The 13,439-nt window shown below is 49.4% G+C and overlaps 1 protein-coding gene across 12 annotated transcripts in view; it reads left to right on the top strand.

Annotated features, from left to right (window-relative positions):
- The window catches only part of SLC5A9 (solute carrier family 5 member 9), a 29,676-nt gene extending 22,856 nt beyond the window's left edge, over nucleotides 1–6,820 (top strand). For 11 of the 12 annotated variants that reach the window (XM_061121941.1, XM_061121940.1, XM_061121946.1 and 8 more), the window contains 3 exons: nucleotides 1,477–1,692; nucleotides 4,482–4,641; nucleotides 5,209–6,820. In XM_061121941.1, coding sequence (XP_060977924.1) covers nucleotides 1,477–1,692; nucleotides 4,482–4,641; nucleotides 5,209–5,417 — 585 coding nt within the window. In that variant the 3' untranslated portion in view covers nucleotides 5,418–6,820. Of the gene's footprint in view, nucleotides 1–1,476; nucleotides 1,693–2,915; nucleotides 2,980–4,481; nucleotides 4,642–5,208 lie in introns of all 12 variants that reach the window. The other variant, XR_009689226.1, reaches the window with a different exon arrangement.
- Nucleotides 6,821–13,439: the final 6,619 nt, after the last annotated feature.

The following is a 13,439-nucleotide window of genomic DNA, read 5'->3' as shown; positions in this document are numbered from 1 at the left end:
TCTCCAGCCTTCCAACTCCCCATCCATAGTAACAGGTCAAGATTTATTCACTTACTCAACAAACATTCATCCCATTATGGAGGCTCTGGGGATGCAATGGTTTGCAAAGTTCATGTCTGCCACCACTGGGCCAGAGGGAGGAGAGATGATTCAACATGTGGTAACAGCAAAATAGGATGGCTTCCCAGGTGGTGCTAGCAGTAAGGAATCCGCCTGCCAATGCAGGAGATGAAAGAGACGCAGATTCAGTCCCTGGGTCAGGAAGATTCTCTGAAGTAGGAAATGGCAACCTGCTCCAGTATTCTTGCCTGGAAAATTCCATGAACAGAGGAGCCTGGCGGGCTACAGCCCATGGGGCCACAAAGAGTCAGACACAACTGAGAAATAAAAACATATACACAAATAGGATGCCTGCTATGGGAGCAAAAAGCAGGAGCGCCTAACCTATGGGATGCCTGGGAGGGGGTCACAAAGGGACATCTGAGCTGAGATCTGAAGGGTTAATGGGAGAGGAAAGAGTGTTCCAGACAGAAGGGTCAGTGTGTGTAATAGCCCACGGGGACAGGAAGATCTCTAACACTGTAAAGTTCTACATGTCAGCAAATTAACAGCAGAGAGGATGATGAAGCCAAGTGGAGCTTACAGGGGTGCACATGTGGCATTCAGGAAGCTGCACTGAAATCGAACAGATCCCGGGAGGTGCCAGGAGGGTCACCTTGGTCACTCCCTGGGAGAGCCTGGAAAAGAGAGCCCCAGATCCATTGGCTGTACCTTGGGGGAGGTGAGGAACGCTGTGGACATGACCTCACGGGGCCACCTGAGAGCCCAGGGCCACGATGAAGGAGACCACAGAGGCCCCTCCTCAGTGCGGACGCTGAGCCAGGCCTCTGCTGGGTCTACTGTTTGCAGAGCTCAAGGCCACCAGTGTGCACACCGGGACTCAGTTGAGTTCTGGAGGTTTCTATTCATTCCAGAATTTTTGAAACTGGGCCAGCATCTCATATTTTGAAAATAAAAGCCTTCTCACCCTTATACCTGGGAAACAGGTGTAGTTTAGGGTCCAACAGTGCTACAGAGATTATATGAAATTGAGCTTTTCTTTAGAAAAGGAAGTGCTCTAATTCTGATTTATGATGACAGGAATTTGGGGAGGAAGATCCTGGTTTTCCCCGCTGATTACAAAGATTCCATTCTAGTTGAACATTAAACATCTATCTTTAGTACTTAGTCATTTGCTTATCGCTGCTCGTGAGTGAGGTAGAGTCACTGCTCTGGTCATTGTTCCACCGTGGAGCCTGGTCTATCTGGTTCTGGAGGCCATGTCCTTTCCAGTACATCACTCTGCCTTGCCTTTAGGATAAGACAGCCCCTCAGCATTCACTCAGGCAGGCTTGCACACGCTGTGACAACCCGTGGCTTTTAGCTTCCAAGGCTCTCCCACCTGGATCCCACCCCTGGCGTGCCCTCTTTCCGCAGGGAGCCTTCTGGGGCCTCCTGTTTGGCCTGGTGGTGGGGCTTCTACGCATGATCCTGGAGTTCTGCTACCCAGCCCCCGCCTGCGGGGAGGAGGACCGCAGGCCGGCAGTGCTCAAGGACTTCCACTACCTCTACTTCGCACTCCTCCTCTGCGTGCTCACGGCCGTCGTCATCGTCACGGTCAGCCTCTGCACAGCTCCCATCCCCGAGGAAAAGGCAAGTGGAGTGCTTGCAGTGAGGGCCCCGTGCTCCCCTTCCCCAGTGCCTGGAATCTCACCACTGACCTTCACTCTACTGGGTTGTGGTCACGGATGTCTTGGGGATGGTGAGCTCCTTGTGCTGTTAATTCCCAAGTGAAAAGTAATTCATTCAATTGGAAAATTACTCAGTGGGCACCTACTCTGGGCCCGGCCCTGTCCTGGGCTTACAAAGATGAATGGTCCCTGCCAGCCACTGTCCATGGGAAGTGGGGGGCGGGGGGAGGAGGAAAGGAAGACCTCATCACCACCAACAGTTACTCTACTAAGAGAAAGCACAGAAGGACCAAGCTCAAAGGGAGCAGTGGAGAGTAGGAGAGGCAGGCACCCTGGGCGAAGGGAAGCGTGCTCTGACAAGGTCACTTGGAGTTGGACCTTGAAGAAACTGGTCTATGAAAAAAGAAACAATCTAGCAGAGTAAGAGCTCAGCCTGAAACCCTCAGAGCTCCCATGCTGATGGATTTACCAGTCCTCAGACAGGGATGCTCTGGCTTTTGAAACTTTGTTTTCTTTAGTGTAAAAGGGCACTAGTTCGCTCAGGCTGCCATAAAGAAGTACAACATACTGAGTGGCTTCAACGATAGAAGGTCTGCAGGCCAGATGTCAAGGGGTCGGTAGGGTTATTTCCTCCGAGGCTTCTCCCCTTGGCTCATAGATGGCCGTGGTCCCTCTTCATGTGGGCTTTCCCCTGTGTCTGCCTGCGTCCTGATCTGCTTTCTAAGGACACCAGTCACATTGGATTGGAGTTCACTCATCAGACCTCATTTAACTTTAATCACGTCTTTAAAGAGGGGCTTCCCAGGTGGTGCTAGTGGTAAAGAACCCACCTGCCAGTGCAAGAGACCTAAGGGGCGTGGGTTCAGTCCCTGCGTCGGAAAACCCCCCAGAAGGAGGGCATGGCAACCCACTCCAGTATTCTTGCCTGGAGAATCCCATGGACAGAGGAGCCTGATGGACTACAGTCCACGGGGTCACAAAGGGTCAGACACAATTGGAAGGACTTGGCACATACCTCTTTAAAGAACCTCTTTCCAAATACAGCTACGCTGTGAAGTAGGGGGTGATTAAGACTTCAGCATGTGAATTTGGGGGGAACAGTATTCTGCCCGTAACAGAGCCCATGTCAAAAGTTGGTCCCTGAAACACTGGGTGGAAATAACATATAGCACTCCTTACCTTTAGAGTTGGCAAAACAATTTATACCTTTGGTGTAATGAAATCCTACAAACAAGCGGCATCTTCACAGGTGAGCCAAGAGGTTGACTTCCCCAGGGGACTCACTCCAGAAATGATCTGCGCCTGCTCCTTGATCCTGCAGCTTCCCCATTGTCTGCTGTCTCATTCCGCACCGAAATCCTTCCCAGTGAAAACTCTCCTCCCTGGCTCCTGGCTCCTCCAGATACGGTTGTCTCCCTCTCTGAGCCTCAGCAGCAAGCTTTGTGGAGAATGGTCTCCATCCGCAGCCTCCACTTCCCTCTCATTTGCTTCCCATCCCGCTGCTGGAGTCCCACTGCCCTCTGACGCCGCTCACACCAAGATGCCCAACAACCTTGTAACTAAAAGTCAAGGCCACTTCTCCATCCTCACCTTCGGTGGATTCTGAGAAGAGCCAGCTACCCCTGCCCACGTGCTGCATCCTGGAGACCTCTCTTCTGCTCATTGTAGTTTTTTCTTGCCAGCTGACTGCCCCGCTGCCATCCTCATGGGGTTTTCCTCCTGCTCCTTAAGTACTGTTGTTCCTTGTGTGAGCTGTCATTTCCTCTCTCCCCTGCCTGCTTCCTCAGTCCTCACAGCCTGCAGAGCTCAGTCCTCAACCTTGACACTGCCCCCTCCTGGGACCTCTGGCTGCTCCTTTTTTCTTGTTTCACTTGCACAGCTGGCTCTAGGCTGGATCCCATCAGTTCACTCCAGGAGATCTTTCTAAAGCCTAGAACTCAACCTCTTTCCTCTGCCTCTGTCTTCCGTGACTCTCCACTGCCGGCCAGTTTCATTTGGGGTCAGCTCCCCCACCCGACGGCAGAAGTCACTATGTGGGGCATGAAGGAAAGTTACATGGCTCAAAATAGCCTGGAGTTAAAACTTCCCTCTGGGTCCTCCCCACCATTCTACACAAAACAAAGAACTCTCTCACCTTAAGGGAAAAAAAAAAAAAAAAAAAAGGATATTAAGGTTGATTAAGACCAGTTCTCAGCCAGTCCAGCCTCTGGCCGATCTCCAGAATTCCTTGCCCCAGCCATTTAAGAGATAACTACTCGGAATAACTTTGGAAAAGAACAGGCCCCCTTAAGACAGTAGATTTCCACATATATGCCTATATATACTTACTCTTTTCTTGGGTAAGTGCAGTAGCTCACTCATCTGACTGCTGCCCCTTCTCGCCTCATTAAAGGTGATCTGTTCCTGTAAAGTGCAGGTCTATTTCCAAACCTCGCCTTCTCTAACTCCCTTACCCTACAGGGCGCGTCTGCCTGTCCCCAGTCTTGCTTCTCCTTGTCTGTGAGCTCAGGGGCCCAGCCTGATCTGCTGAGATTTTGGCCCCCGGCAGGAGGCCTGCATGGAGCAGGTGCAAGGAGTTCAGGTTTTCAAAGGACGGGTGAGTCGGGGCTCAGAGCCCGGCCTCCTCCAGCCGCGAGCGCCTTCCTTGTTCTCCACGAGGCTCTGCCGGCCTCCCAGAACGGGGTCCTCTCTTCTCACAGCCCGACTGCCCTCCAAAGGCACCTGAGCTGAGACTGTTTGCTTTCCCTCCAGCTGGCTCGCCTGACCTGGTGGACACGGAACCGCCCCCGCTCTGAGCTGGAGAAGCAGGCCCCCGAGAGCACAGCGGGGACGGCGGAGGTGGCCTCTGCGGAGGGCCCCGCAGGGGCCGGAGGAGCAGAGGACCCCAGCCAGGGCCGGGAGCAGCCTGGAGGTAGGCTGAGGGAATACGGGGGCGGAGGGAAGCGATGGAGACAGACACCGGGTCATGGTTCCCCGAAGACCCCATTTGGGGGTTCATTGGGGATGGGGTCCCTAAGGGAATCCTCAAAATATCACCCTTCCCCCTTCCCAGATGACTGTTGATATTAAATGAGTAAGGCAGATGGGAGCCGAAATATTTCCCTCATTACTGAGAAAGTGCAGGTGTAGGATCTGGTTTATGTCGCAGGGCAGTGTGCTTCCTAATGCCACTGGGTCCTGGGGCGCTGTGAACTGGGATGAGCGGCATTACCCTCACCCCCCAACACGCCGCCCCCGGAGATGCATCCACGATACAACAGTCAGGGGTTTCAGCGTGATGCCCTAGCTCAGCACCCCGCCGGCAGCTTGCACCCAGGCTAGGCTGACCCCTCCGCCTGCCCCTGGCCCTCCTACGCGCCTGTCCCCTTTCCTGGGTTTCTCACCATCCCTCTCCCGGCCCTGCTCTCTCATCACCCCCTTCTCCCACCTGTGCTCTGCCGCTCCCCTGCCTCCGTCCCCTCTGACTCCCGTCCCTCAGCCCCACGCAGGTCCTGGGGACAGCGGCTCTGGCGCTGGCTCTGCGGGCTCTCGGGGGTCCGGGAGCAAGCGCTGAGCCCCGCCGAGAAGGCCGCCCTGGAGCAGAAACTGACCAGCATCGCGGAGGAGCCGCTCTGGAGGAGCGTCTGCAACATTAACGCCGTGGTCCTGCTGGCCGTCAATGTCTTCCTCTGGGGCTATTTTGCGTGACTCCGCACGCCTGGCTTCGGCCCAGGCAGGTTCAACACCGCCAGGCCTGGCCGGCTGCAGACAGGCTGTCCCCCCGCCTCGCTGTCCACACGGAACCCTCAGAGGCCGAGACTGCAGCCGGCCCCGACGAGTACCCTGTCCAGGCTGCACCCTGAGGAGTGGAGCCCGAGGCCCAGAGAGGGCGCTTGGTCTGCTCAGGACACACGGCAGGACTCGCACGGGGTCTCGGACTCCAGCTCTCTCCACTCCAGAACCTTTCACTCCTACCTCAAAAACAGTTTTCCCTCCTCTGGTGAGTTTGTTCAGGAGCTTTTACTCTACAGATGTCATGAGGTCACAAAAGTGATAAAGAGAAAGAGTGGCAAGAAAGTTGCAAAAAATCCTCTGGTGTCTTTGCTCACCCTTACCCTTTCCTTATCCACCTTCTCTCCCCTTTACTCTCTGGCTCCCAATCCCCACTCATCTATTTCCAGCTGGAACCTCCCCAGGAGGGCCTTATACTCTCATTGGCAGCTCTGTCGACTGGAAGGAGTGAAGGGCCAGGTGGAGGGTAAGCAAGGTGGCAGCTGGCACTGGGACAGGGAGCTCTTCTTGGCACACTCAGATCTCCCGGTTCCTACTCTCACATCCAAACACGCACCAGGTCTCCAGCCCTTGAGGGACTTGGAGGCCGGCTGGAGAGACAGGGCTTGCTGGAGACAAGAGAGATGAAGACCTGGAGAGACAGGGCTTGTTGGAGACAAGAGAGATGAAGACCGGCTGCTTGGTGCTATGAGTAAGCCTGGCAGAGGGGCAGTGAAGACCACCTAGGAGCCTCTGCAGCTGCGCCTCTGCCCTCTCCCTCTGCCTGCCAGGCATCCAACTACCCTGGAAAACACCCTGACCTCGCCTGGGTGTCCCTCCTCCAGGAAGCTGCCTGATGCCCACAACTGGATCAAAGTCCCATTCCTGCTCCCACACCCTCTGGACCTGCTTCGGTGACAGTGCTGATCACAGTACTATGAGATTTGCCTCCCAGACCAGACAGCACTCCAAGGGGCGGGGACCAAGTGACTTTGTACCCAGAAAGTAACAGGGGTTGCATTAGTAATAGTAAATGTTGAATTGGTAATTCTACAAAGTCCTGGATGGGTGGGGAGCTGGGGAGCTGGGGGTGGGGAAGAGTCTACTTCAGTTGGAGTTTACACTGAGTCTCAGATGTCTAGAATGAAACCACAGTCCTGTCCCATTGCCGAAGACACCCATGAGAATGTCCCTTCCTTCTTTCGTCTTCGTCTAGGCTGTCCCTACTCTCATGGGATCCATTTTAATGCTGACTTTGATCACTTTATGTTAATCACTCATCATAATTGAATACAAATAAAATTCTTGTTTTGAGGGCTTCAATACCTCTGAGTATATGACTACCTCTTGTAGTGCTGCCTCTACATTTCTGTGCCCATCAACCATTTCCCATTCTGTGTCACCTCCCATGTCTATGCTATCCTTACTGTTCATCAGGACCCTTTCTGGGCACTCAGTTGTTTCCCCTAATTTCCCTCAAACCATCTACATAAGGCATTTATGTGCAACCGATTATACTGAAGGTTTGGGGACGGGAAGAGCTGTAAGCTACAGAAGCACAATTTAAAATTAAATATTGAACATCCCCATTTCTCAGAGCTCCTCTTCAGCCTGCTCTGAGAACTTCCCCATGGGTCTCACCAAGTCCAGCCTCCTGCTACTCGCTGTGGTCCCCAGATTCCTCTCCCAGCAGCTTCTCTCACGTATTCCTCTCCTCTTTTCTCTTTCTAGGACCTCTTCCTCAGTTCCCCCTGCCTTTGTTATACTGAGTCTCATCTGGACTCCAGACCTATGTGCTTTAACTCATAGATTCATGAGCACACTGTTAACCATAGTCAGACAGCAGGAATGGTGGTCTTTCTCCTTCTCTATCTTCTGTGTCTGGTTAATTCCTACTTATTGCTCACATCTCAACATGAAAGTCACGTCGCTCCAAAGGGAAGTTATGTCATCCCAGTCACCATCTCAGCTTGGCCACCTGCATCCCAGAGCAGGTGAGTCCCCAGTATCCAGCATGTAGTCTCATGGTTCCAACTTTACCTTTAAAGAAAGTGTCAGAGTCATATTTTCATAATTACTACATTTACACTTATCTCGTCCCCTAGATTGCAAAGTCCCCATCACCTAGGAAGTTCCTTGGTCCATGTTGGGTGCTAAAAAAATGTAAGTAAAAGAATGAATGAAAAAAAAAAAAGAATGAATGAATGAATGAATGAGTGAAAGAGCATCCTTACCAGAGGAAATCAAATATTCAAAATAGAGGTGGGGAAAATCATGACATAATTAGGAAACGAAAAGTAGTTTAAAATGTCTGAATTGGAGGGAGAACTGGGCAGGACCGCCGCTACTCCACATGGCTTCTTCTGTGCTGCAAGCAAGCAAAAGGCACCCTTCCTTCTTGTATCTGAGACTCCTCACCAGGGCTCACAGGTGTGGCCAGAGCCCAAGCTGCATCATCTCTGCACCCACATGGCCCTTGGCCTGGTGCATTTGTGCAGGACCCCCACACATCTAGGAGTAGCAGCCCCACAATGTTGGGGAGTGGTTGGGGAGGTAAGCGGGGGTTAGTCCAGGGAGGAGGAGCCCTGCTGAACTTGGGACTTCATCATAGCTGGATTATTGCACCAGTCAGAATGCTGCTATCTCTTCTCAGTCTCTCCTCCTCTGATTCACCCTGTGCATGATGGTGAGAGTGACATTTGTAAAATGTAAATCTTGAGTCATTTACCTGCTTAAGATTCTTTGCAGACAGTGTTTCCTAGCTGGCATGAGGCTTTACCAAAACTGCCAGGAATAGTCCTGAGTTCAGTGCTTTGGCCCCTTTCTCCACCCGAGCCAAAGAAAGTAGGGAATTGGAAGCCTGACCTTCTGAACCAAATCCCAGCTATGCCACTTGCCAGCTACACGATATTGGGAAAGTTGTTAATCTCAGTCTTCATTTCCAGTCTACAAAATGCAGATGGTAATTGCAGCTACTTCATTGAGTTTTTGAAAGTTTTAAATGAGTTAATTCACATAAATTATTTAAAACAGAGCCTGGGGCAAAATTAAAGTCAATAAATAGTAGCTATTATTACTACTACTAGTAGCAAGTGCGAAGAAGGCAGGACATGTTGTTGGAGCAAAGCAAGATAGCAATTAATTCTGCCTGAGGAATCGGGACAGGACGTAATAGACAGCTTTTATTGGTACTGGACTTTGTAGGATGGATAGGAGTTTTTCTAGTAGTTCATACAAGATAGAGGGATGGTATGCACAAAGTTGGTAACGTGCAAAAGTGCATGGTAGGTTCTGTTAAATAAGGATAATGTTTATTCATTTGCAAACACCAACCCTGTACATTTAATTTCCCCTTATAAATCATGTTTTGTTTCAGCCTCTCACCTCTAAGGCAGTTGAAGTTTATTGGCCAGGGCAGGAGGGAATGAGCATTTGGCCGCTGCAGCAGGGGATGTCACTGCCCCACACATATCCCCTATGCATGATTGCTGGGTGGCTCCCACTGAAAGACTGCAACTCTGCTGAGGACTTCCTCCAGCTGCAGAAGAATACTCGGCCCTCTCCATAGAACAGGCTGGAAGTGCTGGGGAATTAACCACCCTTCAGCCAATGAGAAACAAGAATTGGTGGGTCACTGTGGACCCACCGGTTCCTTGATCCCCTCCAGTGGGACAGCTCCGAGGCTTGTTCTAAACCACCTCCTGAGGCTCTCAGGGGGATTGAGCCCCAGTTGCTCACAGAGTTAAGGTGCTTATTACAACATCCTGAAGAGCTGCCTTTCCTTCCCTGTCTTATTTCACCACCCCCTGCTCTGTTTCCCGGAATCACCTCCTAAATTAACTGCTTGTCCTTGGTTTCCCGCTCTATTTCCGAGGAGGTCAAACTAAGAGAGTCTTAGGGATTGAAGGTCCTCACGTCCTGGCTTAATTTTGCTACTTGCTTTGGGATGCTCCATACCTCAGTTTTTTCATCTTTAATGAGGAAGGTACAAGGGTTTGAATTCACTGAGATGAAATCTTGGGAGCCTTCTAATGCTGACACTGCACGCTTCTAATTTGATTTCACAGTGGTCTCCTCGGGGCGGGGAGGGCAGAGGAGCAGAGGGCTGAGCGGTAGTGGAGAGCATCCAGGGAAAGCAAGTCACATACCTTCACTTGAATAGAAACAGCACAAAGAGAAAAACTGACAAGTGGTTTTCAGAGAACTGAAATGTGATTGCCATGAGCAATAATAACATTAAGAAGCAGCTTTGGATGGTGAAAGGAAGATGTTTAAAAACAAGTAGGTGTTCTAAAAAATACCGTGAAGAAGCTATTCTTTGAGTGATTTGCAATAGAGTTTAGGTCCCACAAGCACTCAATATGTGAGACTCTTAACTATGTCCCTGGGTGTGAGAGTTCACATTAGTTAGAAAGGGGTGGGAATTGCCATAAGCCCAGCAAAACGGTGTCAGTTTTTCATTAACTTAGAGTGAGCATCTCTCTCTAGACTTCCAGCCCTAAGAGTAAGATGACTGTAATTTCTCCTTTTTTCCAGAGTGATAAGTTGGGAGAACTTTAAAGTTTATCATATAAATATAAATCCTAGAGGCTTAAACTGAGGTAAATACAGTTTACTTTCATATTTCAAGATTAAATCTCAGCTTTCGCCAGGACTCACAAAGTAGAAATATCAGACTTTTTACTGTGATCTTGCATAAACTTTACAACTTTCACTTAAAGAGGAAAGAAAAAGCACCATTATTTCTTCCCCTGAATAGAATGCAAAAGCCTGGGTCCATCTCTTAGTATAGTTCATATGTAAAGTTCAGAATAATATACGTCCAGATGGGAAGGAACCTCAGAAGTCAGCCAGCTTAGCCCTCCCACCCTCTTCAGTCACGATCAGAGTATCTCAGACAGCCTCCCTGACACACAAGTTCAGCCAGCATCCGCTTCAGTCAGTCAGTTCAGTCGCTCAGTTGTGTTGGACTCTGCGACCCCATGGACTGCAGCACACCAGGCTTCCCTGTCCATCACCAACTCTGGAGCTTGCTCAAACTCACATCCATTGAGTTGGTGATGCCACTAGCATCTGCTTGCACACCCCCAATAAAGAGAAACTAACTACCCCCTGACCCCCTGAAAACAGAGCAACCATCGTCAGATGACACTGATGATAAGCAAGTCCTTTCTTTTGCTGCCTAAACTTTACATCCCCGAATTTCCACCATTTACATCATACATGTCACATAATTTGTGACAGCGTCACACAAATCATTTATGTTAAAATCACCCCACCACTCCCACTATTTGTGATCTATTCTTAAAGAAACAATTCACAAAACTGGGAATATCCTGTAAAACTTCACATTTATCTGGGACGGGCAGTACACAAGGAGTAACACACGCATACTCAATTGCTTCAGTTGTCTCTTTTCGACCCCAGGGACTGTAGGTCATAGGTCACCAGACTTCTCTGTCCATGGGATCAACCCCAGCAAGAATACTGGAGTGGGTTGCCATTTTCTCCTCCAGGGGATCTTCCCGACCCAGGGATCAAAGCTGCATCTCCTGTATTGGCAGGTGGATTCTTTACCACTTGAGCCACCTGGGAAGCCCCACATACAGACTAATAAAATAGGTCATTTTCCAAAGGAAAAAAAAAAAACCCCTCACAACTATTGATAAGAAAGTGCTTTTAGGAAAGAGCACTTTCATATCAATCATCTCTTTTGGTTCTCAATCCCACTCTGGGATGTTGAATCATTTACAAATGAAGAAGCAACTGGGAAAGGTGAAGTGATGTTGCTGAGGCCTGACACTCAGTAGCTGTGCTGGCCTTTGAACCCAGAATTCTGCCCCCCACCTTCAGGTCTCTCCCCCTTTCAATACTCACGTATACAGCATTCTTTGGGAATGCGACTCTGGGTTCTGGGCACGTGGAATAAATGGGCAAAATATCTTCAGTCCCAACAGAGGTCAATCTATTCATAACAATAAGGCAGGCAAGTAAGTAAGTTACTGCAGTCCATTGCAATAGGACAGAGATTAGAGGTAGGAACAAAATACTTCAGGAGAATAGAGAAGAGAGTAACAAATTCTTGGTAGAGTGGGTGGGAAGGGATTCACAGACTTGGATTTTGAAGGGTGAATAGAAATTTCCATGTGGCAAGCAGAAGAAACAGCATAAAACTAGACAAACAGGGAAAAGGGTAAGGTCTGCTTGGAGTAAACTGAGGTACTTAGTGTGGCTGAAGCATCCGGTGTGTAGGAGAATAAAGCAGATCAGCTAGGAGAATTAGACAGATGTCATCCTAAGGACATGAATGTCATTATGAATTGGGTGCAGTGATGTAGCCAAAAATGGACAGGGTAGGGGAGGGAGAGTGGGATTCCCAGGTGGCTTAGCAGTAAAGAATCCAGCTGCTAATGCAGGAGATGAATGTTCGATCCCTGAGTCAGGAAGATTCCCTGGAGGAGGAAATGGCAATTCACTCCAGTATTTTTGCCTGGGAAAATCCCAAGGACAATGGCATCTAGCAGGTTACACTCCATGGGGTCACAAAGAGTCAGACAAGACTGACTGAGCATGCATGCAGGGAGGGTGAATGAATAAAGGCAATGAATATATCCAGGGAGCCTCTTTTGTTTTAGAAAGATTATTATCAACACAGAAAGAGAACGCAGAAAGGGAATAAAGGATCAGAAGCTGTTGAGGGAGGGAAATTTATGAGGTGAGTGCAGTATTATTGAAAATAATAAGGATGGATGGACAAAAATAATATGCTGTATACACACCCTGGAACACTATTAAAGCCATAAAAAGGTATGGAATTCTGATGTATGCGGTAATGTGGATGGACCTTGAAAACACTATGCTTAGTGACATAAGCCAGACACAGAAGGAAGACAAAGATGATTCCACTTATACCAAGTACATAGAAGAGGCAAATTCAGAGACACAATGTAAAATACAGGCTACAGGGTTGGGGGAGAGGCAGGAATGGGGAGCTATTACTGATGAGTACAGAGTTTATGTTGGGGAAGATGAAAAAGTCTGGGCATAGATAGTGCGATGGGTACACAGGATGAGAATGTATAGAATGCCACTGAATTGTACACTTACACATGGTTAAACTCAGGTTAAAAATTTTACAGTTAAAACAATAAGGGTTGGTGGTTGTATAGAAATATCCTGAAGCAAATATAATAAAATGATGGGTTTAGATCTGAGCCCACTGATGCTGAGGTATCTGTGGGATGACCCACTAGGACTGCCAAAGAACTTTTTTTGTATCTGTGGGTCTGGAGCTTGGTGGAGGGATCAGGGCTTAAAACATCCTTCAAATTCTTGCCTGGGAAAAATGGAACCTGCCTCACAGAACTACTATCGGAACTGTGCTTCTGTGTTGGGGTAGGGATGCTGCCCGGTGGTGTAAAATAATTGAGGACAGTGAGTTACTTGAAACTTTTATTTTGTGGGTACAATGAAGAAAGGGAGTGGGTGGGGCCTCTCTCTGTCCAGTCAGGCTTCCGAGAACTGGTTGGTTCACATATGTTATAACAGACCATGGAGGTGGAGGGGGAGACAAGGACAGGGTTTATTGCCCAGCTGCTGGCGGTTCCTGAGGAAGGCAGCCCCAGCCAGCAGGGATGACCTCTGCTACAGACCACCCTGTCTGGAGTCCCACCCTTCTGAGGGCAGCCTGTACCCAGTGACTAATGAGTATAAAGTCCCAGACATTTCAGCCATGTCAGCCTAACATGAAACAACTCTGATGGGTCATTTTGTTCCAGAGCCCCCACCCAGTGGGGTGGGCCAAAGCTGCTAGCACATCTACATTACAACTTAACCATCCTTCCCATCCACTAGAATGGTCCAGGGTGCTCCCTCACAAACATCCTGCATGCTAAACTGCAGTCTCTGAGTCTGAACCTCACCTGTGACAAAGGACTAAACAGCTACCAGCTTTTTTGA

Source organism: Dama dama, chromosome 20 (genome assembly GCF_033118175.1).
Source record: "Dama dama isolate Ldn47 chromosome 20, ASM3311817v1, whole genome shotgun sequence".
Taxonomy (NCBI): domain Eukaryota; kingdom Metazoa; phylum Chordata; class Mammalia; order Artiodactyla; family Cervidae; genus Dama; species Dama dama.
The sequence above is the reverse complement of the archived record's forward strand: the minus strand, read 5'-3'. Positions and strand labels throughout refer to the sequence as shown.